The sequence below is a fragment of the Amphiprion ocellaris genome, chromosome 1, assembly GCF_022539595.1.
Source record: "Amphiprion ocellaris isolate individual 3 ecotype Okinawa chromosome 1, ASM2253959v1, whole genome shotgun sequence".
NCBI lineage: Eukaryota > Metazoa > Chordata > Actinopteri > Pomacentridae > Amphiprion > Amphiprion ocellaris.
The window spans coordinates 17,761,201-17,788,699 of NC_072766.1; the positions used below are offsets into that span (position 1 = coordinate 17,761,201).

The following is a 27,499-nucleotide window of genomic DNA, read 5'->3' on the forward strand; positions in this document are numbered from 1 at the left end:
TCTTGATTCATTAATTCTAATAACTTAGTCGTGAAAATGGCAGAAAAGTCGACAACTCATTTTAATAACCTGCATCCCAAAATGTTGTTGTCAGATTACTTATTTTATTCAGAAACTAGTCCAAACTTCCACATGGTCAGTTTTACAGAAATAAAGCAACGACAAAGAAAAGCATCAAATCTGTGAGAATCAAAAACCAGCAGGATTTTTGACCTGGAAAGAAAAGAGGATTAATCGGTGGGTTTGCTTCAAATTAATTGTCAATCGACTAATCAATTAATCTGATAATCCTGGCGGCTTTAGTCCTTTGATCTAATCAATTACTAAATGTCTGTCCAGACGTGGGAGACCAAAAAAATGATGATTACCACTGAAATGATTATGTAATCATCATTTTAGCTTTTGGGAAAAAAATGCATTCCTGGATGTGTTGCTTGTCTGATTAGTTAAAACTAGTAACATATCTGCTAACTTTATTCAGTGACGTTTATTTTAATACTTCTAATGTAAACTGTTATTCATAATCATCACAATAATACAGCAAAAACACGATCTGACAAAGATGAATAAAAACGCATTAAGTGGTAAAAAAACAAAAAAAAACACACAAAAAAAAACCCGGACCGTACCATGTGGAGGCCGGAGGGGGGAGGGTCCTGTCCTCGCGGAGGATCAGAGGCGATGACACACGCGACACTCAGTCCTGCTACAGGTCTCGCGCCGGAGACATGGTGACAGCACGCGGGAGTATCTCAGGCTTCTAGAGAAGAATAAACGCTCAGCTTCTCCCGGAGGATCGTACAGGTGAGTCCGCTCAGCTGCTGCTCTCTCGGGGTTTGCTTTCACATGAATATCCTCGCAGGTAGACCAGTTTACCTCTTCTGGCTGCTTGTTGATGACAAACAGACTTCACTGCCTCTCGGTTGTTCCTGCGCCAACTGAGGAGATGAGTTGTGGAGCGGCGACTCTTAGCTGTAAAATTAGCCTGTTTAGCTGGACAACCAGTGTCGTATGTGCGCTTTCACACTTTGTTCATGTTTATTTTCGCCGTCGTGAAGGGCATTTTAAGTGCTGCACTGTGTGTGTAAGTTTGTTTGGGTTGTAACTGGAAGCCCATTTTATCCACAAACTGCTTTTTTCATGGCTGCATCCTGATGAGTACGGTTCAATTTCTGTTCAGTGACTTTTCCAAGTGACTCATAATGTGTTTGGTCGGTCGTTGTCATGTGCATTTTTCACATGAGCTCATGAACCGCACTCCAAAAACGCTCATCCATTTTTTTAAATTAAGTTTTAGACAGAGTTTGTCAATAACAGCTTCCTTCTACAAATCAACCAATTATTGATATATCTGTGCTTAGAGGCGTTTCAACAGATGAAATGGTTTAGGAAATGCGCTACTGGACATTTGCAAATACATTTCTGTCATGTGTCCTACAATATCTTGCAATGTCTGACAATATTGTTTCATAAGCATTCTGTTTTGATCCTGGTCAATACAAGAGCTCTAATACAATGGTCTCTTTGCACATTAAGCCAGTGTAGGCATTTAAATTTGTTATTGGACATGTGTAAAGACATTTCTCTAATATGTCCTGCAGTATTGTTCATAAACATATCATTTTGGCCCTGATGCTGAGATGTGTGTATAAACATTTCACATTTCCTGTGGCTAATCTCCGATTTCATGCTTTATAAATCAGACACTGTTTGATGTCAGTCATGATGATGCAGATGATTTTCTCTTATGATTCAGTTTAACTTTGGATGACACCCTGCAGCTGAAATGTGTTAACCTATACTGAGGTACACCTCCAGCCAGGTTTTCATGCATGTAGACAACACAGGCTCCCCTGCAGTTATGCAAGATAGAGAGAGCAGGAGAAACAAAAACTGCTCAAGGACGTAAAAAGAGATAGCAAAGCAACAGGCAGAGTAGACGCTAAAAATGTAAGGAGTTGGAGCTTTGTTGTGTCGTTTTTTTCCCAGCTATTACTCTAGTAGATATATAGTGCACACTTTACAGATAGGGACAGTGTCCTGCAGAAGACATACAGCGTCCACCCTGTATTGTATAGACATTGTAAAGACAGTAAGTTAATGTAGGTATGCACAAGAAGAAAAACCTTTAGAAATGATTGTTGGAGGATTTAATTGTTTGGAAATTCTGTGTTTTGGCTGGAATGAAAGGTTAGCCGAGTGGCTGGTCCGTGCAATGTGTGGATGCATAGTTGAATGGCCTGGTAGCCCGACCAGTTGGCCGTTTGGCAGGCTGGCCATCGATCCGTGTCTGTTGAGCAAACTGTGAATGAAAGCATTTGCTGTGGGTCACTGGTCAGTGATGAGCCCATCTGAGGGTCCACTTGTGTGTGTATAACTGACATCCCTTTGCATATGCGATTGGCTGTGGCTCAGTGCTCACAGAGCATCTGCAGAGCTGGAAGTTTTTCACTGTTAATTCTTCTGTTCAGGGCTGAAAGAGACGCTGCACTGACCAGCTGACACTGCTTGACATTTTTTTGCCCTATTTCCTTATCTCTCCTGCACACACACACACACACACACACACACACACACACACACACACACACACACATATGCCGACATACACAAATAAGTGAATGCATGAGACAGATATGATTGATAAGGTGCTTACAATCAAAACACGAACTCTTCTCCATTGGTGTGTGTGTGTAGACCCCCGCATGTCAGGCTGAGCATAAAGGAAGAATAGCAGGGATGCTGCGTGTGTTTGTGTGTGGCTGGTATGTGAGCCTAGCTTACAGAGAAAGAGCCTGGGGTTCTTATCTGACCTCTCCCAGGATGACCTCTCACCCCCCAAGACAAGCCTTTTGTGTCCACAGAGCGAGAGCCCATGGGAGAGCGTGTGTGGGTGCCTATGTATGTGTATGTGTGTGTGTGACCGTGCATGGGTATTAGAAGTATAGACCACATCAAAGTCTTACTTAAACATTGTTATCTGGAATCACCTTTGTCCTCATGGTCATGAGACATCCCTCAAACTAATGCAACCATGCTCTGAAAGCAGAGAGTATAAGTGTGCATTTGCATTTATTAGGAGGTACAATAGGGGGTGTGCAGAGCATAACTTTAAAATTACTTTTTTTTTTTTTTTTTTTTTACATCTACATACCAGCAAAACGTTCTACTTACTTACTTACAGATTTTATAAAATACAAAGATAGACAATGTAATGATAAATGGCTGTCTGCATTTGTTATTTAAATCCAGCAGCATCCAATTTAGCATATTTAATATGCCACAGAAATATTTTGTCTAAATCCCTAAAAGTGCTAAAATACATAGTGTGGTGGTGTAGTGTGTGGATTGGAGGCTGCTCAGAGTTTAAAGGGATCCTAACTACTGGTTTGTATGTGAGAGGTTCTGCGTTTGAGGGTGGTGGTGGTGGGAAGGGGGTCCAAGGGGTCATAAAACACCACAATAGTGTCTCTCTCCCCAGGGTGAAAGACAGGCAGAAAGAGAAGAAGAAGAAGGGGGGGGAGATGAAAGGATCTCCCACTTCCACGTCAAGGAGAGAGGAAGGAGGGGGAGATGGGAGGAGAAAAGATCAACAAAGCTTCCTTAAAAGTTTTACTTACGGCTTATGTCTGTCATCTCTTCTGCATGTCTTCCTTTGTGTGGTACTGATCTTTTGGTTTTGGTCAGCAGCACAATCGGTAATGGAACAGAAATTCCTTAAAAATACATCTAGGGTCGAAAAATCCACAAGTGTACATGTACACCTGGAGATTAAAGATAGAGATGGGCATTTTCACCTTAGATTTTAACGCACAGGGGTTGACATTGTAGTAAACACATTCATTTAGCTGTACATCCTATATCCCATAACAGTACTTGCAGAAAACTCTCTCTTGGATGCCATACAATAATGAAGCATATTAATATTTTGTGGAAATCCCAAAGGAAAGCAAATTTTAATTTAATTACACAGTGTATGGACATTTGATTAAGAACTGGTCAGATGTTTAATGTTTTACTTAAGATTCAGTGAAAGGTGAAATACACCTCTCTGCTTTAATCTCTCAGTTTCCCTCCCAGTTTCTTCATTCTCAGATTGTAAAAACATCAGTCTGGTCTTTGGTAGAAGGTGTGATTACTTCCTCTCTGAGCCGGCTGTGTTATGACAGGGTTTTTTGTCTTTCACCCTCTGACTCTCTAAAAGGTGGTGCAAGGCATTAAAAGTCTGCACTGCTTCTTCACAAAGTGTGGAGGCTGAAGGTGGCTGGTAAGGTGTGTGCGCGAGAGAGCGAACTCACACAACTTGGCCTGTTAACGTCCTCATTTGGAGCTTTATTTTGTAAAAGGCAAATGTTTAGAGAAAGCCTTCAGCCAGTGTAGCTGCTGGCATCTGCAACTGATGTTGTGCTTGGATATTTTTTATTTTTTTATTTTTGGCAGAGACCAAGGAAAAAGTAAGTTCTCTTAAGGTCAGTAAAGTAAATAAATTCCACAACTATTCACAAGGTCAGTTTTGCTTATCGAGGAAAGTTTAAAAAGGGAAATAATCCATCTGGAATCTGATTGAGATTAACAGATTTTTAAAATTTAGAGAAATCATTGAGGAATTTGTTTTCTGACAAAGATTGACGTGTGATCTGCTGTAGTGTCTCTCTCTAGCAAGGACGGCCATTGTGTGTTATTTACAGAAGATTTGGTTTTCTTTTTTCAGTTTTTTGTCTAGTTTTTAGTCACTGTATCCTTAGAGACAAAGTACTGATAGTCTCAGATGGCTGTCAAGAGATTCTGCATCTACCTATTTATGAAAGATTAGTATTAAATTCAAGAAGTCTTGGACATGGAACACAACCTAAAAGGAAGGTTCGTTTTTGTTTTTAAAAGAGCAGATGATTCCCTTGGCTCTGATGACCTCTGCTTAGATGTTTCCTACTAAAGGATGATGACCTAGGCAACAACAAAGTTTTGCTTTGTTTCAAAATAAATGGAAAATATAAATGTTTTTGCTGGGATGTAGTGCATTAGTTTGTAAAGCGAAGCTGAGAGAAAGAAAGACAGAGATGAAGTTGTTTTTTGTTAATCTGTATGTATTTATGTTTAAAATGAAATCAAACAGAACTCATAGTTTTGAAAACTATAGTGTAGTGTAGTAGTGTATAGCACACACAGGTTTAAGTCTGTAATCTGACAGGCTAGTCTTTTCATTAAGCTGACCCCCAGATTACTGACTGATTCTCATGCTACCAGGGTTGTCAGTCTTGTGTGTGTGTGTGTGTGTGTGTGTGTGTGTGTGTGTGTGTGTGTGTGTGTGTGTGTGTGTGTGTGTGTGTGTGTGTGTGTGTGTGTGTGTGTGTGTGTGTGTGTGTCTGTGTGTGTGTCTGTGTGTGTGTCTGTGTGTGTGTATGTGTGTGTGTGGGGCAGCCAGCATATGGGCAGTCAGAGGTTTGGAGAAAGGGGATTAAGTTGGTGTTTACAATTCAGTCTTGTTATTTCCCTCCTCACTGCACCAGTTTGTTCATTATACATCAGCTGGTTCTGATAGAAAGACTCCATGTTTGAAAATGTTAAAAAGAAAATTACATTTGGTATTACTATTTTATGTATTTTTAAAAGCCGTAATTATTTCTCATCTCAAGTATTTCATCTTAATAGTAAGACGAGAGGAGAAAAGGGGCAGAGATAAAAACCAAAGCAAGAGAGATGCACTTGGAGAGAAAGTAGAAAAACAGAGAGAGGGAGTAGCGTCTAGGTCAGGGTGTCCTGACTCTGTCAGTGCAGCTGATTTTATATTTTGCTGTCTGGACAGATGCCATCTAGAAACCACTGTTTGTGTGGGCCTGTGTTTCTGTGTCAGTAATGTGTTTCTTAGCTGGAATTTTTTTGTGTATTTTCAGTGTGGATGTGCATTTGTGACTTGACGGTATGAATCCGTACATTCGATCTAAATGTCAGAGGGCTGAAGCATTTGAAAAAGAATTTTTTTCTGTCTGTTGCCCCTTTCTTTCTTTGAAATGCCTGTTTGGTTGTTTCATCTAGATGTTATAAAACAATCTGTGTTTTTGTTGTTTCCTTCTAAAACGAAAACTGACACCATTTTAAAACTAAACGGGACTAGATAATGGAAAGACTACTAAGTCTGTATTTAGAATATCTGAAAGCAGCAAACCGTAGCTTTCAGTTATGATAGGGGCTGGTTGCAAACAAGAACAAACTGCCATCAGCTTGTAAATGTCTTGTGAATGTCCAACACAAAGTTTCTTTGTTTTTGCAGGACACTCATGGGGAACTCTTACGCAGGCCAGCTGCGGACCACGCGCTTCGAGGAAGTCCTCCATAACTCCATTGAGGCTTCGCTCAGGTCAAACACTGTAGTGCCTCGACCTGTTTTCTCACAGCTATACCTCGAGACAGAGCAGCCATTGGCACATGATGGTGAGCTGCATGGTTGCACAGGGGGAACTGATATAGAGTTCAGCAAAAAGATTGGATCATTTTGTGAAAGTATGTTCAGTTTGAATCCCAACATCATTATGTCAGATTGCTTATGAATCCACATTTTACCAGCATCCTCTAAACATCCTTCTTATTCAACTGCACGCAAATCACCTGTAATGCTTGTTATGACACTCTGACTCACCCTCATAATTAAATGTTGTGTTTGTGTCTCCAACAGGCCGTACAGAAAATGATGATGAAGACGATGAAGATGGCTCAGAGTCTAACAGCCCTCCAGTGCCCTACCTGATGAAGCCTCCACCTGAGGGATGTTGCACCACAGATGGTATGTATGCATGCATGTATAGATATGCTTTATATACATGCTGTATGTTTAAGAGGTGTAGTTTTCCTGACTATGGGGGATGTGATTTCTACCAGGTTTATGCAAGAGTCAGTTTTGTGTGAAAGATTCTGAAAGGCTTGTGCTCTTGAGGTCAGCTGTCTGCATGCTGCGTCTTATTACTCTTCTCATTTATGGTATGACTAGGCAGAATAATTTTACATTTTACTACTCACTCCTCTTGTGAAAATGTTCTGTCCTGATCTTGTCCTTCCCACAGGCTTTTGTCAGGCGGGCAGGGACCTGCGTTTGTCCTCGCTTGCCTCAGATCCCTTGGACGTGCCCCCTGAGTTCATGTTAGTTGGAGTAAAGTCTCCTTCCCTTCCCGACAACCTGCTGGTGTGTGCTGTGGACCGCCGCTTCCTGCCAGATGAACGAGGTCGCAATGCGCTGCTGGGTGAGGCAGAACACTTGCACAGGAAAATATTGTGTTTGTTGTTTGATAAAAAGTGGAAAAGACTGAAAATAATACCCTCATTTTTTGCTTTACTCTACATTTGTGATATTATCCGATTAGTTACATGTTCACGGCTGTGTAATCATACATTTTCTTTATGTGTGCTCCCCCCAGGCTTCTCAGGGAACTGTATGGGCTGTGGAGAGAAAGGTTTTCGCTATTTCACAGAGTTCTCCAACCACATTAACCTGAAGCTCAGCACTCAGCCAAAGAAGCAGAAGCACTTAAAGTACCATCTGTACCGAAACAACCAGGGCATGCTGGTAAAAGGGGCTCCCATCAGCTGGAGGGGAAATGGTAAGAGGTCATTACATGTTCTGTAAGGTATATGGCAGCTGAACAGGTTTTCCTGATTTTAATGTAGTACAAAAAATGATTTCACAGATTTATAGTAACTTTTTTTGTATTTAAATGAGCAATGAGGTACTGCTTTTGCAAGAACAGGGTGACTTTCAAAACGATATCCTCAGTTTTGCCACAATCAGATTCTGAATTCTTGTGCGCATTAACTCACCACTGTGTCCACCTTAACTTGTGTGTGAAACTGCCCAAAAAACTCCTCCTCATGAATACATGGAGCTGATCGAATTTGACTACCTAAAATACAACCTACACTTGCCCACAAAATGATTCGATACAGATGTTTTTTGGGGTATATACTTACATTACATACTCTCATGTACACAATTAACAGTAGTTCAATAGATTGTGCACAAGAAGCATATAAGTAGTGTTGTGTTGGTTTCTGTGTAGAAAAATAATATTATGCTGACTCAAAAGAGAAAAACTGAACAGCCACACTCAGTAGATCTTTGTATTTTTGATGGGATCGGGGTTGTATATTGCACTCACATTAGAGTCTCCAAATGAAAAGCATTTCCACATTCACATGACTACACCAATGACCTAATTATGGGAAAGAAAATGCCTTCAGACTCTGGAAGAGATAGGAGTTAATCACACTCTGCATTATTTGCATTACTGCCACAATTAGAACTGGAATAAAGCAGTAGTTTAGGCCCCGAATTGTGTTGCAATGAACTGTTATTTATGTTGATCAGAGAGCTATGAGTGTATGAGTCTGACCAGATGGACAGATAGTAAAGCCTTTAGGACAGGTGAAAGGTGAGACTGCAGCATACAGAGGCCACAGCCTGGAGGTAATCCATCAAAATGTGATAATGTGGAAGGACATCACCTTGTGAAAAGGCCTGTGTTAATGGACACTATAACACTAGAGAATCTTTGTCTTTAAAGTTTCTATATTTTCCTGCTGTTACTCTTTTTTCTTATTTTGTTAATGCTGTATTTTGGCCAGAAGAGAGTGAGGCTTAAGAGTAAGAGATCCGAGCTTGAGGTGTCTGTGGTTACAATATTCTTGTCTGGTAATCTCTTAATCCTCTTTTTCAAAGCATGCAGAAGTGTTGATATTAAGGGGTCTGAAATATACAACATGCTCACTGATTAAGTCCTTTTCCAGGAAAAAAGGTTTTGCGCAGTTGGCAATCTGTGCAAAATAATCTATACTGAAGAAAGCCTAGAGCTGAAATGCATCTGTTTCTTTTCGCTGCTGTGTAACAGTTGAAGTATTACTTAATTGTGAGTGCTGACCACTTTTTTGACTGTTTTGTGCTAATAATCTAACCTAAATTTAACCTAGTGCAGCTGAGTCACGGCTGTGGCAAGTAGGATGTCTTGTTTTAAGTCTTCCCTCACAAAAATAGAAAACATGCATTTTTCCCAGATTCTTGTTTGGTATGAGAGGGACTAAGGACGGTAAGTATAGACTGTGGGGTTCTGCAGATTGAAAAAGAAAACGTGTCCATCAAATGCAGGTGGTTAGTCTTAAATTCCTTCCATACCAGTGTTTGCTTTCCCTTGTTTCCCCTCTTCCAGGGCTTTCTGATTTACTTGTAACACTCATTGACTTACTAGTAGCATTAGTCTTGCCCCGGAGTTGATTTTAAGAAGCGGATTCATTGTGCCTTTGGATAACTTTGCACAACTTTCAGATCATGATTTTAAGTTCCCCACACAAATTCACACACACATGCCCAACTAAGTCATTACAACAACAAAGCTACTGCATTTCTGTTCTGGTGGACATTAATTTTCTCGTGTGTTTCAGATGGCAGGATGAGGCCGATTGGTTCCAGTGTCTCTGAAGGCCACTTGACATCAGATGAGCACCCGCCAAACTTAGCACCAACTCACCCATCACACACACCTGGCAACTACACAGGTAAGAAAATAAACATGTTCACACCCTTAAATGTGTAAATATATCCAGGAATGCCAAGTTGATATTAGGATTTGCACTAAAAATTATTTGTTGTGCTATTTGTTTGTGTTGTCATGATAGAAGAAGTAAATTCATAATTTCAACAGTTTGCAGGTCTAGTTTGAAAACAAGGCTGCAAAACATCTTTGTTAGTGCAAACATTTGTTGACAATCTGCATTTCACTTCTTAATCTGTAATTGAGAGAGAGGGCATTATGTTTTATGACAGAAATGTTAAAAAAGTATTTTTTTTTGTGTGTGTGCATCTATAAATGGCAGGATCACATGTGGAACCACAAATAGCTGACATCTCCAACACGCTGATAAATGGCAACCATGCTGTTCCCCCCATTGTCCAGCCAACTTTAAATCAGTCTGGGCCTGGGAGACCCTCAGCTACAGGTACAGACGTTACAAAATGGTGACTCCAGCTCTTTATTCCATTTTACATCAACGTGTGTGTATATATGACACATTGTTGATGGGACTGACAGAGATTATTCAGTTATGTAATTTGCGATTAAGGTATTTACATGACAGTTGATCGGTAGAGAGGTCTGAGTTGTCTGCGTGACTTGTCCACGATTTTAGTTTTACTTCGTGTTATTGTGGGAAATTAGTTTTCATATTTTTAGAGAATTGTCTTGGCTTACTGCTTTGGGACAGGACTGTCATCATTTTTCATAACAAGATAATGTATATTTTGTTAAATCGTGAAATATTCTAGTTTTGTTCAAAGATACGGGTTTGGTTAGAGAGGAAATGTGACACCTCATAATATACCCGCATGTAAACTGGTTCTTCAAAGATTTCTAGCTACTGTAGTTCATCTAATGCGCAGAATTCTTAGATTTCCTGTTTTAACCTGATTTCTTACTGTTTTCTGGCTTCTTGTGTACATGTAAACATGGTCAGTTTGTGCCTGTTGTCACTAAACCTCTTCCCTGGGTTTCTTCACACCTCTGAAAGGGAGAGCTCCTGCCACCAGCCGCCTAAACACTCTGTGTGTGAATGTGTGTGTTATAACACCCCGGCTATACAGGAGCCAGCCAGTCGCATTGTGTGTTGGGGGTAGTCCTTTGTTTTCCCTGCTTTCATTTGCCAACACTTGGGGCACTAAACTTCTGCCTCCCTCTTTTCTCTTATGTCTGTCTTTCTCTCTCCCTCACTCTCAGTCTGTCACCTCTATAAACTGGGGTTGTAAAATTCCCTCTCTGTCTCATCTTTTTTCCTGCTTTCTCTCTGAATGAAAAGCTTCCTTCCTGTCAATGTTGTTTTTTTCATGGCCCTTTTAGCAAGTGGACCTTTTATGTGTCTCCCTTATTACTGCATTTCAACAGTAACTTGAGATTAAAAGACAGGTTACTGCATGACTAAAATACAACTCTTTTCCATTACTGTATCAACAGAAGTCCATCCTGACATATAATTTAGTCTGTTCTATTGATTGTCTGGTATTACAATGGAGAGAGGCTTTACAGGAAGCTATTCCTAAAGAACACTGAATTGAAAAAAATTCTGAAAAAAACGAAAACCAATTTAACAAATGTAAATCAATGAATACTAAAGCAGAAGCAGCAACTTCCGAGCAGCTAGAAAAATGCCAAAATGGAAGAAAAGGTTATGTAATGTTTTATTAAAATGTATTTGTGTACCTAAATTATAAAGAGTAAATGTTTATAAGCTGATATGCATGTAACCTTGCTTTTTTTTTTTTTTTTTTTTTTTAATCCTCCAGGGCCCCATGCAAATGCTGGGCCCCCCAAAAAGAGGCACAAGGGCTGGTCGCCTGAGTCATCTTCCAACAGTCTGCCAGAGAGCACTGTGAAGACTCCACCATCCTCAGTAGCCTTATCAACATCAGTGTCCTCTGTCATCACAAATGGAGGCAGATCAGGTACAAATAAGAGACTAGACATATAGCGAGGGAAATTCTAAAAGGGGGGAAACGTGACAGAATGATGTGGATTTGGTGAGACATGTTCATTTAGGCGTCAACAGGATATTTTTGTACTCCTCAATGTGTTTCTGTATGTTTTTTTTTAATGTAAATATATTTCTGTGCTCCTTTACTTGCTGTATCCAGAGACTGTAGCCCTGCAGACTTCATCGCTGGCATCCTCAACCCCACTTTCTCCTCCAGGGCTGCCTGTAACAGTGCCTGATCAGCTGCTACACACTTGCAGACTGCAGCCTGTCATATTCAAAGGTTAGAAACACACAGAACTGCGCTGCCATGCCGACAGTACATGCCGTTGAAGTCCACAGTTGCTGTTAAATGTCACAAGATTGTTTGTACCCGTGGTAATTATTGATCATTTTTCACTCACATTTCAGTGGTGAACTTTCTCAAGTATGCAAGCATGTGAGTTTTTCAGTCATAGTACAACAGATGGTGACTTTAGCTCGCATCTCCTGACAGGTTAGAGGTCAGCCAACACCAGAGGGTGTTTCTCAGCCAGTCTCCTGCCCTCCACCCTTTTACCCCTTTGTGTCGCCTGTCAACTCATCTTTCTGTTTTTACTTCTTATTCTTCTGCCCTTCAAATCACCAACCAACCATATTGTCATTTCCTGTGTTTTAGCTGGTTGGTGCATTCCATCATATTGTTCCCATCCCAACTATTATCCCTTTCTCCTTTGGGAATATTTGAAACTGCATTTTTCTAACTCCTGATCCTGTATATCAGTCAGTCTTCATTGGATTGTTATTGTGTTAAAACTGGACAACAGTATCTGAAAAACCACAGTGTATATTTAAACAGCTAACAAGTGAAACGTGATTACCAAATATCTACTATATGTCATTTTCTTTCCTTTCTTTTTGCATAGTTATTTTTGGGTTTTTTTTGGTATGTTTATTTATTTTGCAAAAGATGTCTTTGACCCTGGTGGTACTGACTTTATCCATGTGAACCATCTCTTTGAATGTACCTTCCAGTCCATCTCTCTTGCTTTTCCATTTTATAATAATTTAGTAGATGATTTTGTACAAAGGAACATACGTTTTTCCATCTAAATAGATTATTGGAAGCAATTTAGGGTTTGTTATCTTGACCAACTACAACATGTGGAAATGTGTAGGAGGAGATCAGCTGAAGGGACCGTCTTATGCTCATTGACCAAATCTACCACCTTACATCTTGAACTAGAGTTGGCCCCAAATCCAAGTTATTCTGCTTCACTTCTTTATGTCTTTCCACTTTTATTCATTTATACAGGTCACGGGCCTCTTCCTCAGCTGACTGGCAATGTGAGTGAAGTGCTTGTCAGTTCTCTGCTCCAGAGCTGTTACCTGAGCTCACAAACACTCCCCAGAGTCTACCAGCACTATGGGCCGTCACCCATTCAGCCATTGTCCACTGAGATGCAGATTCTGCTCACTGTCTACTACCTGGTTCAGCAAGGTCAGCGTAAAACCATCTTCTAGAATCTTAATGTAATCTTGACATAGAAGTGTTGTAGTTTTCATATAGAAAGGTAATATAATCAAACTTCTGGCTAAATTTACCTGTCAGTGAAATATATAATGTGAAGAAGGTCTAATAAATCTAAGTTTTATCTTGCCAAGCTAAAAACATATTCCATGAAACCACTTTAAGGTCTTTTGAATAAATAGATGTTAAGTTTTATTCACACTTAATGCTGACTGCTTGTTTTCTTTGTCACCTTTTTTTTTTTTTTTTAAACTAAGGCCCTGACCAGGTGCCCCTGATTGAAGACTTAGAACAGATATTCATGAGGTCATGGCGGGAGTCCCACCTCAGCGAGATTAGACAATACCAGCAGCCTCAAACACCAGGAACCCAAGGGAGGCACTATGGCATTGAGGTCAGACATGGCAAGAAAAAAAATCCAAAGAAGGACATGCATTACCAAGTAAATCACAGATTTCTGAATTCTAACAGACCTTAAGATGCAGATTTATTTGTGACCACCTTGTAGCACCTTAGAAATCATTTCTCTGTTTCTCTGTCAAGAAGCTAATTTGCACAGGGAAGTGTGTGTGGTATCTTCTTTATGTATCACACTCCAGAACAGTACTGATAAAAAGACAGAATATGATTGAGTAAACTAATTTTCACTCTGTCTCCAGGCCCCCTCTACCTTGCCTGGGCTCCCCCAGCATCTCTCTTTACCTCCTCAGACCCAACAACCCTTGACCCCAAGCCAACTTCCCTGGCTTGCCCAGCTGGCTGCATCGTCCTGCGGAGAGGGTGTAGTGGTGTTAGGGGAAGAAGTCGGCTCTTTGGCTCAAGGCCTCCAGCAAACGTTCACCAGGTTAATGGAAGGACGTCTTGAAAACACCAACTACGTGGTCATCATTGTCACTGCACCAGGACAGGAAACACAGTCCTGTGTGGTAGTTACAGGTAGGAACTGTGGCTTTTTACAATGTAGGAGAATGTGGTGAAGTTGTCGTGGAAATTTGAGATTTTAATACAGTGTATTTGTGTACCTGTGTTGCAGGTAAACATCAATGCCGTGCCTTGGCAGAGTCTATGTTTTCTCCCAGTGAGGGTCTAAAGGAAATCAACCACCAGCTTTCTACTGGTGTTGCCCAGGATCTCATCCACTATTGCAATTCCCTTGGACAAGGTAAGGCTGACTGTCTGACTGGATGTTATTGTGTGCTTTGTCATAATTCACTACCGCATTGTGTACCTATTTTTTCCTCAGACGGTGATATGGATTCCCTTCTGGACAGTGCTAGTGTGGACAGTAACGAACCATCTTCCTTATCCAGCAGCCAGGAATCAGCTGAAGAGAGAAGTGTTAAAAGCACACATAGCCCCAAAGACGCACACAGTCTAAAGGATTCACATACACAGTGTTCAAAAGACTTACTCAGTCCTAAAGAGACAGCTTCAAATCCAAAAGACTCCTGTTCAGGTAAGAACTGAACTGTGCACAGTATGTAGACTTATATCAGTGTCAGTATGTCCTGAAATTTGAAATAGAGCTTGAACAAGATTACACTGGAAAAAATGCCCCTCTCAAAACAAGAAAAAAAAAACTTATTTATATAAGAACTTTTACCTTGAAATAAGTGAAAAAAAATCTGCCAATAGAACAAGTGAAAAATGGCTTGGTAAGATTTCTTGAAATAAGATATGGTATTTAGAATATTGAAATCTTAAAATTAGCTGGAAAAACTTACTTTAAGCCATATTTTACCAAGATTGTCAAGCTTAGGTGTCTTAAAATAAGCCAGACATGCTTAAAAAAAATTTTAAAAAGCAGTTTTTGACTCAAAAATAAATTATTGTTTTCATGTAACCTCCTAATTTGAGATGTATTAAACTTATTTTGAGTTGTATTATAGTGGCACTTCTCTAGATTTAAGACCATCTTGTACTTGAAATAAGATTACAAAGATTAATTTAAGCTTTTTGAGATGCGTTTTCTCACAGTTATCTAGAAACCCTAATATTTAGTCATGTTTTGACAGCATTTGGAGGTGTTGTGTTTTAGGGTAGCTAGCTATGCCCAAACGCAGGTGTTTTTAACTCAAAAGTAGACATTTGTTTTTTAAACATTCATGTTGAGTACAAAATTGAAGATGTATTTTACTTATTTTAGGTTGTATAACAGTGGGCTGCACAGTGGTGTAGTGGTTAGCACTTTCGCCTTGCAGCAAGAAGGTCCCTGGTTCGCGTCCCGGCTTTCCCGGCATCTTTCTGCATGGAGTTTGCATGTTCTCCCTGTGCATGCGTGGGTTTTCTCCAGGTACTCCGGCTTCCTCCCACAGTCCAAAAATATGCTGAGGATAATTGATCATTCTAAATTGCCCGTAGGTGTGAGTGTGAGAGTGATTGTTTGTCTTTGTATGTGGCCCTGCGACAGACTGGTGACCTGTCTAGGGTGTCCCCTGCCTTCGCCCGAGTCAGCTGGGATAGGCTCCAGCCCCCCCCCGCGACCCTAGTGAGGATTAAGCGGTGTATAGATAATGGATGGATGGATGGATGGAGGTTGTATAACAGTGACATGACTCTAAATTTAAGACCACCTTGTCCTTGAAGCAAGATTAAAAAGTGTGATTTAAGCATTTTAAGATTTCCATCCGCATACAGTTGGTTGAAAATGCATTAGTTGCAAATATGACCATCATTTATAAATAACTCTACACCATGTAAACAAGTCTAGTATTGAAATCCGCTATTTATTTTCGAATTTGCATGCAATGCATTAGCAAACTTGACAATATGAACTAATTGGTGATTTTCCAATAAAACCCATGTACTTGAATCAAGTGAAGTTTATTTCTTAAATCAAGATTGTGTAGCTTCTACAAATAACACCTCCGCTTGAAAAGTCTATGAAAAGTAAAATGAACCTTGTTTCTTGTAAAATTCAACTCAAAACAAGATAATTTCAAGATTGTTTGACTTAACAAGATATTTAAGATACATTGTCTTAAAACAAGTCCCTCTATCTTGCTGAAATGTCACTTGTTAAGTGAATTTATCTTAAATCAAGTGGGATGAGACATTTTGACTAAAAATAAGACAAATAGACTTGATAAGATTTTGAGTTTTTGCAGTGTATAATCAGTCTCCTTAGACAGATATCCCAAGCAGGTTACATTAGGTCTCCCCACAGTTGTAATTCATTCTATTTCTCTGTTGTGAGCCTACATACACATACACTGAATTTACAAGACCCCTATTTGCTTTAATCTTACTTAAGTTGCACTTATTTTGCCTTTTTTTCCCCTCATTTTGCCAGAAAATGAGCTGACCATATTGTTTAAAAAGTCTGACTGAGTATGATTTAAAAATTGTGTTTGTATGTGTATAGAATACTCCGTGGAATGGCGTGAGGTTCGGCCCATCCAGCTGGCAGTCGCTAGAAAGCTGCTCTCCCATGTTTGTGCTATAGCAGATTCCAGCACACAGAATCTGGACCTTGGCTCCTTTGACAGAGTCAGTTTCCTTATCCTTGTCCCACCCTCCGAGGTCACATTTCAACAGACCGTTCTCCATCTCTGGAGCTCTGGTTAGTCACATAGATCTTTTGTAAGAAACTGTATTCATGAATTCTGCATCTATTTCAATTATGTATTTTAATGTCGACCTGTATTTCTCTCTCTGTCTTTGTGTATCTCAGGTGTCCTTCAGGAGCTTGGGACGTTAGACCAGGAGTGTGCATCTCAAAACGAGGCAGAACGTTATGTGGTCAAGATGGACCAAAGTGCTCAGACACGAATTGACAGCCTCATCCAGGAAGCACACAGCAACTCGTACACACTCTACATCCTGGTCCATGACCATGCCCACTGGGATATTAGCAGGTATGTGTGAGAAGGGAAAGGAAAATTGTGAATGATTGTTATTGTTCCATCAGTAACAATGAGAGTGTAACAAGAGCAAAGCAACAAAGTACATTACCTTGACCTCTGTGGCTCTGCCTCCTTCTCTCAATCAGTGCGTCCTACTGCAGCTCAGACAGCGGTTTGGGTCTCGTGGACCAACTGTTAAACTCCCGACAGGTCAGAGATTCTACAAACATCCTGATTCTCCATGTCACCTCGTTCCCCTTTGCTCTTCAGACACAGTGCACCCGCATCAGCCCATACAACGAGATTCACTGGCCATCTGCATTCAGTAATGTAAGACTAAATTCTATGTGTGATAGATGCTCTTTATTAACACACAGCAGCAGCACATATCTGCAGACACAAATGACTGATTGAATATGTGTTTAAGTGTGCACTTTAATCACCTGAATGTGTGCATACCTGTGATGTTGTGTGTTTGTGTGAACAGGATGTGGATCTGTACCATGAAAGGACACGGTACTTTGGTGTGTCTGAGCTCTTAGAGTCAACTCGTTCAGGGAGCAGTCTTCCACTGATGCGTTATGATTCCTCCTTTGAAAGCATGGCATCTACTCTGGAAGAAAGGTAGCACATGCACATATGCTTAATCTATAAGACCACCCTATGTTTATGAAATTTTATCTTTAACTAATGCATGAAGCATTTACAACTTTTCTATTCCTTGTCTCCAGGTTTCCAAAGCTTCACAGTGCTGTGATCCGAACTACTGTTTTGATCCAACACTACTGTGTAGCTCTGATGGCTGTATCTGGCAGAATCAGTGGTTCCCACTATCTCCACAAACACACCTCGGTGGAGACCATGGAAATTGTACAATCTCTGCTCACAGCTGCCCAGCAGTGTCCTGCCCATCATGGTCACATGGTACTGCTGAGGATTCCTTCTTTGGCGCTGGCAGCATGGGCCCATCGACGGCTGTCCCGAGTCAGGGGGCAGCTGGGTCTGGAGGAGAGTTTTGAAATCATTCTGGGGAATCCCAACCAAGCTCTGAGTATTGGGCAAACCTTCATCGATCAGATCAAGGTGGGGTAGTAGTGCATAATATCATAAAGTACAGAATAAATAATTTTATGGATAGACACAAGTAGGAACATATCAGGACTATTACATACCATGAAAATTGTGTGTAAGATTGTTTGTATTGCTTGCAGACATGGTTAAAGATCCAGGATGCTGACTGGATTCCTCGCACCTACTTGGAGCTGGAGGCCCTTCCCTGCATCCTGATCCTGTCGGGGGCAGAACCACTGGGGGAATCTCTGCCCAGGTGTGCATACTGAGTTCTGATGATAAATTTAAACATTTTGACCTAAAAATAGTTTACCTTTGTTCCCAACCCCCCTTTACTGTAGTTTTACCATCAAGTGTTAGTTTTTCAGTGCTTGATAAAAAGGCCTAACCCTGTAGTTTCTTGCAGTAAAATTAAAGAAGCTGTAATAAATGTAGCTTGAAATTTAAATAGTGAAATAATTCTACCCACAGGTCACTGAAGTACTGTGACCTTCGAGTGATAAGCTGCTCCTACCTGCAGCGGACCACACTTGAACAAGAGCTGGGACTGGCTGCTTATCTAGTGAAGGCAGAGTCACGACCCCCACACAACCCCGGACCAGGAAGTGACCTGCTCGAAAGTGATGCAGAAAAACTCAGCAGCACTGACAATGAGGAGGAGGAGGGACAAGAGAATGGTGAGATAGGACCCTCACATCTAGGCTATAATATATACATAGACAAAGAAATAATATTTTTATTATTTGAAGAGATATTTTAGCTGATATGATTGGTAGTTTAATAAAAAAAAAACTTTGCTCCTTTCTTCCTCCTGCTATTTGTAGGAGAGTCTCTGCTGTCATCCAGCCAACCGTTGCAGTCATGCCCAGAAAGTGGAGCGCTAGATCCCTTCCCTGCTCAAACCACCACCTCACCAAATGTGCAGAAAGGGACCATGGACAGCATGCAATCTCCATCACAATCACAGGCTCAACTTCAGCCGCAGCCGTCCTCTCAGTCTTTTCAATATCCTCAACAAGCACCACACCACCAAACCCAAACTCAAGTTCAAAGTTATTCCCAGAGCCAGCCGATCTCACAGACACAGCTACAGCCCCAGATTCAAATTCAGCCTTTATCTCAGTCAAATTCTCAACTTTACACGCAAACATCCCCTCAGCTGCAAATAGTCCAAAGTCAACCTCAACGACCGCCCCCTCCTCAGTCTCGTCGCCAACACTCCAAATCCACATCCTCTGGCTCCTTGTCCCCACAAGCCTCCTCTCCTCATCTGAGCTGCTCCTGGACTCGAGGAGTCAGTCGTCCTCCCTCTTTGCTCCTTCCTCGTGCCCTCCATGACATCATCACAGCCAGTGATGGCAGCGGGCTGCCACGATGTACTTCATTCCTGCCACACATGTCTGTTGCATGGGCAAGCAGCTTCAGGTAGAGAAGACATTTATTTTCTTCACACCAGTATTTATAGTATAATGCACATTATATAGTAGATTTAATAGATGATTGAATTTAACATTCACTGTTACAGCATTATGTAGAAAATATATCATTGGTTCAGTTTCGGTCAGTAGTAAAGTACGGAGCACCCAAAAGGTCACAGTAGGAATATTTTTAGGACTATTTTTGCGTTACCTAGCAGTAATGTTTGCATTGCTTCTGGCTGTGATGACAGCAAGAGTAAGTGCACCCTCCGCAGTCTCTGCTCAGGCACAATCTGTACCTCTACATTTAGGGAAAAAACAGAGGAGCTCATTCACCAGCTCTGATAAATCAGCTGAACACTCTGATAAGTACAGTCTTAGCATGGCATAGCTGTCACTGTTTCTGTAGCTGTCACTGTGCTTTCGTTATTATGATTGTGGCTGTGACACATTAGTTAAGGGGTGTAACTTTGCCTACATGAAGCGATCATGTGTGTGCAGTGACGGTTGCGTTGTGTTTAAACTACTGTATTCCTGAACTCCTGTGGTGTATTTGTTACACATCTGTCAAAGAAGCAGTGCAGTTTCAAATAGTGGGCAAGAGCTGGGTATGTCCAGAGCACCACAGAATAAAGATGTTTTAGTCATGAGACGACTGCTGGATTATTTAATTCTGTTATTTGAGTACAAAAACTTATGTAAATGTGTACTAGGAAGATAAAAATCTGATTAGGATAAATGTAATCATGAAACATGTCTCCGTTGTGCAGGCCTTTGCTGAGCAAAATGATGACATGTACAGAGCAGTCCCTCTATTATCGTCAGTGGACGGTCCCACGCCCTTACCACATGGACAGCAGCAATCGCACTGAAGGACGAAATGACAACTTTCACCCTCGCAGGTTGCTACTCAGTGGGCCGCCACAGGTATGTCCTGTCAGTCTTAATTTATGTTATACAAACTCATGCTCATTTTGTACTGCTACTTACATTATTTCCCTTTGTATTTTTTCATGATCAGGTGGGTAAGACAGGAGCGTATCTGCACTTCCTGGGTATTCTCTCTCGGATGCTGATTAGGCTGATGGAGGTGGATATCTACGATGAAGAAGACATTAACTACAGTCAGTATATTTGCATTAGAATTTACCAATCCAATCCAGTTATGGAAGCTAGAGTTTATATGAGCTCTATACCTGTTCATTTTCGGTATTTTCTACTGTTTGCTCAACAATTATCAGATTTTCAAAATTGCAGTTATTGCTGCTGTAAAGACCATAATATCAATCATATCTGTCATGTTTTGTTTATAGTGCTGCTGTAAACTAATATGAAATGCATAAACTTATAAATGTATCATGTCTTTAGGTGCCCAGGTGGAAGGGGTACAGTACCACCCACCCAATGCTCCCTGGCCCAACCCAGACATTATGAAGACAATGACCTTTGACTACAGCATCCATGACCCTAAATATGATGACATCAGCAGTGTGTATTGCCCAGGATATAAACCCAGTGCTGAGGGTAAGCACAGTCAGAGAAGCACTTATGTCACACACACAGTCACAACATTTTCTGTAGATCTTCTCTGAATGTTTTTTTGCATGTTAATGCAAATCCAGACCTTTCTTTAGAAATTCACTGTGTATTTTATTATAGTACTAATTCTCCCTTCCTCTATTGTTTACTCAAGGAAATCCTGTGCGACAGGAGGATGTATACCTACGCAGGCGAACATCCAGGATTAAGCTGTCTAAATATGCAGCCTACAACACCTATCACCACTGTGAACAGTGTCATCAGTACCTGGGTTTCAACCCCAGATACCAGGTCAGCACAATGCACACAAACACACTGTGTAAGAAATAACATTCAAACTGCTTTTGAAGTGTCAATGTGGCCATTGTCTCTAATCACAATTCAGATGTATGAGTCAACACTGCATGCCTTCACATTCACCCACCTATTGCTTGGAGAAGAGATCCAGCTCTACTTCATCATTCCAAAATCCAAAGAGCACTACTTCAGCTTCAGCCAACAAGGAGGCCAACTGGAGAGTATGCGGCTGCCTCTCACATCTGATTGGGTATGTCGTTTGTCACTGAAACATGAACAACTAAATTTCAGCTATTTGCATCTCTGTGTTCTCTGTGACATTTTCCTATTGCTGATATCCAGTGACTAAGCAGCTGGACACGCTCACATTTTTCTGTATCAACCCAACAGTAAGAGAGGATATCAGTAGCTCAAGACGATCAGAGTTTTGCTTCCCTCAAAGCAATTGAGAATAAGTATAACAAATGACAATTAAGTCAACATTATGTGCATCAAGGGTTAAGGATCACCCACTCAGTGAAAATCAAGTATTTGTCATCTTGTTTACATGTCCATGTAGTGTTGGGGTTTTTTTATGTTAAACTGCAATGTACCAGGTACAGGCTCAACACCCAGCTTTAGCTATTTGAGGTTTCAAATGTAACAACCTATGGAACTAATCCATTCAACCTGTGGGGTGGGACTTCCTGTATAATTCTTCTTTTTTAGTTCTCCAATATTACAACTTTTCAATGTCTGTGTTGGAGTTACTGTGTTTGAGAAATGTGGACATATTCTAGATGAAGCAATTGTGTAGAGGAGTTGCATCAAAGCCAGTTTACGGTGGAAGGGGATTATTTTCGTGAAAATAAACCTACAATATTTAACTTGGACACAGAAGACTTTTTAGTAATTTAATCAGTAATGAGGCGGGGAATTAAAAACTTTTCATGCTATAATGCATTCTTTTTGCTGCTGAAATTAGCCAAAGTAAACAATCAATCATCAGTCTTAAGTGCAGTTTAGAAGGAAGTACCAATGTAATCACTGTTATCAGTAATTATTCTGTTTCTGTTGAGCTTTTGTAGGTACAAAAGCTGATTTGTGGTATTGGCCAGTGTGCAGTACCGTGATTGCTCCACAAGGTGGCACAACTGGCCAGACTATGATTCAAATTGTACCTACAGTGCATTAGTTCTTATTTATCTTTAGAAAAAAATGTACACAGAAGATTCCTGTTTTAGAAGATATTTTTTGTATTGCCTCATCATTAACACCACAAAATTTTTTGCTCACATCAGCTAGTAATCCTTTGACTGCCATATTGCCTTTCTTTGACATTCTCTTTCTATATCATGTATCCTTATGGGGTGTACTACTTTGAAAAACTGCTGCTCCAGCCTGCAAGCACAGACTGCACTTCAGTTTCCTTTTAAAATTTGGGCACAGCTTGAAGCACCTAAATGTGTTTAGATGTTTTATTTCACTTGCACAAAGAAAATAGGCAGTTATTTGCTATTTTCTTCAACTTCCACAGAACCCAGACTGCATCAAGAGTCCAATCTTCACCCCAACCACAGGTCGTCATGAACATGGTCTGTTTAACCTTTATCATGCTATGGATGGAGCCTCACATCTCCATATTCTGGTGGTCAAAGAGTATGAGATGGCTGTCTACAAAAAGTACTGGCCCAACCACATCATGCTGGTGCTGCCTACCGTCTTCAATGGAGCTGGAATAGGTCTGTTATTGCTACTGTTGTCGTAGTATTAAAGTAGTAGTATTAAAGATAGTAGTAAAGAAGTATGTAGGGCTGTTTTTTCTTAGTTTGGCTCATTAATAACCATCTCATGATGCTCATGCAGGTGCTGCTCACTTCCTGATTAAAGAGCTTTCATATCACAACTTGGAGCTGGAACGCAGTCGGCGTTTGGAGGGAGGAGGACCAGCAGGTGACGTCTGGCCCTTCATCATCCTGGCTGATGACTCCTGTGTTATGTGGAATGCAGTGGACCTCGATGCACGCAAGTAAATACTGACAAATTATTTACAGCGTATTAGTTTACTATGTGTGAAGGACAAAATAGCTGTCGCTTGTCTAAGAAGTAAGAATATACAGTGTAATCACTTTGTGAGTTAACCTTAACAAAAATCTTTGCTGTCATTAGTGCTCCGGTGGAGCATGCTGTGTCACTGAAACAGGTCCTACAGCACATGGAGGCCTGTCCAGATCTAGCGCACTACGGTGTTTGTGGCATCAGGAAGTGGAACAGTCGTGTACTTACAGGTTAGTGGCCACAATGTCAGAAAGCAAAGCAACACTTCCACTGACTGTCTCTCTTCCTTTGTGAATAAAACATTGAAAAGGCTTATTTTAACCCCAAGGTTAAAATACCATTATACAGAAAACAATACTGATTGTAAACATGCACACATACAGTATTAAAAAAATGCAATTTCTTAAGCTGCAAAACATTTAACTGTTACAATGCATTATTATAAATTGACTGTAAAGACTCTGGACACTTTGTACTCATCATAGATGCCTTAGATCTCAACTTGTTATGTCTTCATGGCCTTCTGTGGTTACTTGTTTACCTTATAGATTTTACTGATATTTTTGAAATGCAGGTTTATCTCAGATCTTTTATCCCTTATCGGAAATTGCTCTGTCAGAAAGGATTTAAAAAGAACATTTGACTGTAAATGTTCGCAGTTTTGATACTCTATGAATCGGACAAGTTTGAAAAAATTTATAATTTTGTGTAGTAAACTGTCATACCAAAAAAAGGTGTCTGACCTATGCTTAAAATAAGGGTGCTTTTGCTTTTACTTGAACCAGGTAATAAACAGCAAGAACCCTTCTCCAGAGGTCACCTTCATGACTTCCTCCTCCTCAATGTCGACCGGAGTCAAAACGTCCAGTACGACCAGAACCGCTTCACCTGCCATGATGTGGACTTCACCCTGAGGCTACACAGTGCCGGGCTGCTTGTCTGCAGATTCAACAGTTTCAGTGTCATGAAGAAGCAGATCGCCATTGGAGGATACAGAACATTTATTATCAAGACCAAGGTAGGTGCCAAAGAAGTATAAATATGACTCTTTTGTCACATTAAAACACATTTTCTGAATGCCTAATAGTTATTACTTTACTTAATAGTGAGTTGCACATCATATAACACAGTGTCAGCAGCTACATAAGGTCAAATGATAATCTAAATTTAAATAAGAACACAGTATAATATAGATGTTTAATTGAAGCTTTTTACTGCTGTGCAGACCTTCTGTCTCCCCCTTCTGACAGTTACAGTAATTACACAAACACTCCTTACGCGTGCTTATGACATACGCCTTGCTGTCTATTCTTCCTTTACACTGTAATCCATCTTCTGAAAGTTGGATTTCCGTTAGAGAAATGGCATATCGGAAACTTTGCCTGGATGCTTTCTTGATTTTTCCATTGTACTCCAAGTTGCTGTAGCCTGCTCTAAGGTTTCTCCCTTCTTCAGTTCTGGCAGATGGTTGACATAAATCGTATTGTTACTGGTGCAGCAACACATATTGCCACAAACAGATCTTAAAACTGCAATTATAGAGATTTACCTGCTGCCATTTAGCACTGTATGAACTCATTTGGCAAGGTCCTGAATGTAACAGACATTCATTTTGGCATAGGACCATGTTATTAAACAAAAATGTTACATTTCTCCAGATGACAGATGTTCCAACATCAGTGGGGCCCTCTCAGTACATCTGCGCCCCAGACAGCAAGCACCTTTTCTTGGCTACACCGGCTCAGCTCCTTCTGGAAAAATATCTCCAACACACCAGCCAGAAGCTATTTCCACTCAGCACCAAGAACTACACACACCCCGTGCTGTCTGTGGACTGTTATCTCAACCTGGGACCTGAGGTACACGTGCACATACAGATACATATATATATATGTACACACAGACACACAGGCGACTATATTGTTCTATGGTTTAAGCAAATGGACACAAACTCACAGCCTCTTTGTTTGTGGTACGCCCGTAGTATTTAAAGTCACACTCCTCTTGCTCTCTGCAGGTGACGGTTTGTTTTGTGAGCTCCAGACCTCACTCTGTCAACATCAGTACCACAGGGTTGCTGTTCAGTGGCCTACTCCTGTGTTTTGCCGACGCCTTTGTGACTCCTGGGTTCCTCAAGAAGTTCACCTTTCTAAAAGGTACAGCAGCAGAGCAAATACAGACAATAAAAAGGTGATCCATGTAAAATTATCTATTTAAAAAGAGATTTAAAAGAAGAAATTAAAAATAAGCTAAATGCCTGCGCAGAGTAGAATCACTAAGGTATTCTGGATGTCTAAAAAAGTCCATGTTGCATTTTAGTAGCAAAAAACATTTATTGTTCTGTTCAAAAATACCAAAAATATTACAAAATTACTCAGAAACATAAGTATTAATTGATGAATTTATTGCATTGGCCTCTTGCAAAATTTTACACTGCACCAAGCTGAACAGAAAGGTCTTTTTATTACTTTACGGTACCAATGAAAATTTAATGTCCAAAATCAACAGCACAACACTCTCCTTCAAAACAGTCAAATAAAGCAAAGGTTTTAAATGTCTCCTACTTTTACATTGTATAATTGTGCAATGAACGAATTAAAAAAGAATCAGGACCAAACCTCTCGGTGACAGGAATACTTACAGAAACGCTGAAGCACAAGTTAGTTTTTTAGGTGATGATTTTATCTTGCTGTCACTTTGATTTCCATGTCACCGTTAAAATGTCTCTCCCTCCTGTAGGTGCAACTCTGTGTGTCATCAGTGCCGATCGCAGCTCACTGAGGCAGACGGTCGGCAGGCTGGAGCTGGAGGAGGAGTGGAGGTTCAGGCTCAGCGACGAATTCCAGACTGCCAATGCCAAAGAGGATCGACCGCTCTTCTTCTTGACTGGAAAACATATTTGACTGAAACAGTATGAACTGCAAAGAGTTGCAACCTGGACTGAAGTCACGTAAATTGCCAAAGACAAGAAACGCACTACAGTGCTTTTTGTAGCATGACAGTTCGCACTAATGCATGTTGCAAATGGACATTGCAGGCTATAAATGGACACACTATTCATGTTACCAGAACGTATGAGACCTACTGGAAGAGTGGAAGGAATATGAAACACTGGTTATTACCCGTCACCGCACACACTCTCAAATAAGATTTAGAGTTCATGTCGAGTGAGGAGGCTTTTCAATGAACATGAAATTCTGGTAAAGAATTAGATTGTTTACATTTACTGCAGTTTGTATCTTCATCAAACCACAAAACTCCCAAATAATAAATATCCATTATCTGATTGTATAGTTGTATAGGAATAAAAACAGATGTAAGCAAAAAAAAAAGTAACACAATTAACACGTTTTTACCCTTTAAAGAATTTCTCTAGACTCTGTAATTACAGGCGCTGTTTTTCAATTACTCAATACGTGTTGCAGGTTCAGTAGTTTGGAATTTCTTATTGCAATATCAGTGTTCAGACTTCTTTGCAGGTGCACACAACACAAGAGGCTTTGTACAAGTTGAAACAATCATTTGTGTGGAATGGTGCTGATTTTTGGCAACATTTTCATATTTTTATAGGGTGATTTTTGTAGAGGCATGTTTTGCATGTTTGTTTTACATATAAAATATTTTGAATTATTTTTTTTTTGTCAAATTTGCATTATGTATAAAGTACTTATTTTTTAGTGTGTACAAGAAACAAATGTTTCGACTGTTTATCTGTCTGAACTTTTTCTATGTGTTGTGCTCCACAGGCTGTCCAGTGATTTTGTCTGTACCTGTCGGGGAAAGACAAAACCACTTGTGCCGGCAGCATGTTACAATGTACAGTTTTGTGTGCCTTTAACTTTATAAATGTACAGACATTATACATTTCTTGTGTATGAGTGTTTGAATGAGACGCTTAAGAATCAAAAAGGCAGATTTTCTGAAACGGTGTTGGCAAAGTATATTGTCTCCATGGCAGATGTGTGTTTTGCAGCATCGGAGTGGTCAGGAGGTGTTTGAGACTGTAAAGTGGATACTGATCCTTCAGTGTCCAGCTCTCAGCTAGCTAGCAGAGTATCACAAGGACAGAGAGTCAAGTGGGAAACTTTATCCTTCGATGACAGGCCACACTACTGCCCTCAGACGCTCCTTCTATCCTCACATGGACGTACTGTGTAATGCAAGGGGACTTCAGGACTTGTTTAATGGTAACTGTGTGATTTATTTTTATTCCTGGCAGAGTGACTGCTTCACACACAATAAAAACATAAACATAAACATACATACAGGGAAGGTAATACTAG

General features: G+C 40.4%; 1 protein-coding gene and 1 long non-coding RNA gene across 4 annotated transcripts; one reads left to right on the top strand and one right to left on the bottom strand.

Annotated features, from left to right (window-relative positions):
- The first annotated feature begins 484 nt into the window (after window positions 1-484).
- greb1 (growth regulating estrogen receptor binding 1) lies at window positions 485-27,074 on the top strand. Of its 2 annotated transcripts, XM_055010274.1 has the most exons (34): window positions 485-804; window positions 6,269-6,429; window positions 6,671-6,778; window positions 7,056-7,232; window positions 7,407-7,589; window positions 9,421-9,534; window positions 9,853-9,975; window positions 11,312-11,470; window positions 11,660-11,782; window positions 12,794-12,979; window positions 13,267-13,403; window positions 13,669-13,945; window positions 14,043-14,171; window positions 14,253-14,465; window positions 16,374-16,571; window positions 16,683-16,866; window positions 17,001-17,184; window positions 17,342-17,478; window positions 17,586-17,937; window positions 18,066-18,181; window positions 18,397-18,602; window positions 18,750-19,350; window positions 20,114-20,270; window positions 20,365-20,467; window positions 20,712-20,867; window positions 21,037-21,173; window positions 21,268-21,429; window positions 22,696-22,900; window positions 23,025-23,187; window positions 23,328-23,446; window positions 24,002-24,234; window positions 24,875-25,075; window positions 25,234-25,372; window positions 25,956-27,074. In XM_055010274.1, the coding sequence occupies exons 2-34, from the start codon at window positions 6,276-6,278 to the stop codon at window positions 26,117-26,119; spliced, it is 6,000 nt and encodes a 1,999-aa protein (XP_054866249.1). In that variant the 5' UTR covers window positions 485-804; window positions 6,269-6,275; the 3' UTR covers window positions 26,120-27,074. The 2 variants fall into 2 exon arrangements, with proteins under 2 accessions (XP_054866249.1, XP_035799892.2); XM_035943999.2 differs by lacking the exon at window positions 485-804 and having other exon boundaries at window positions 6,237-6,429.
- Window positions 18,638-25,997, bottom strand: LOC118469681 (uncharacterized). Of its 2 annotated transcripts, none has more exons than XR_008601515.1 (5): window positions 25,858-25,997; window positions 24,037-25,365; window positions 21,307-21,444; window positions 20,334-20,441; window positions 18,638-19,325 (listed from the first exon to the last, which is right to left on the bottom strand). It is a non-coding gene; the product is annotated as an uncharacterized LOC118469681 (long non-coding RNA). The 2 variants fall into 2 exon arrangements; XR_004846623.2 differs by having other exon boundaries at window positions 18,638-19,344.
- Window positions 27,075-27,499: the final 425 nt, after the last annotated feature.

Coding starts and splice junctions, on each gene's coding strand:
- greb1 (XM_035943999.2), top strand. CDS start 6,237: ATGTCCAACACAAAGTTTCTTTGTTTTTGCAGGACACTCATGGGGAAC. Junction 6,430..6,670: donor GCAGCCATTGGCACATGATG/GTGAGCTGCATG, acceptor TGTCTCCAACAG/GCCGTACAGAAAATGATGAT. Junction 20,468..20,711: donor TGAAGAAGACATTAACTACA/GTCAGTATATTT, acceptor TCATGTCTTTAG/GTGCCCAGGTGGAAGGGGTA.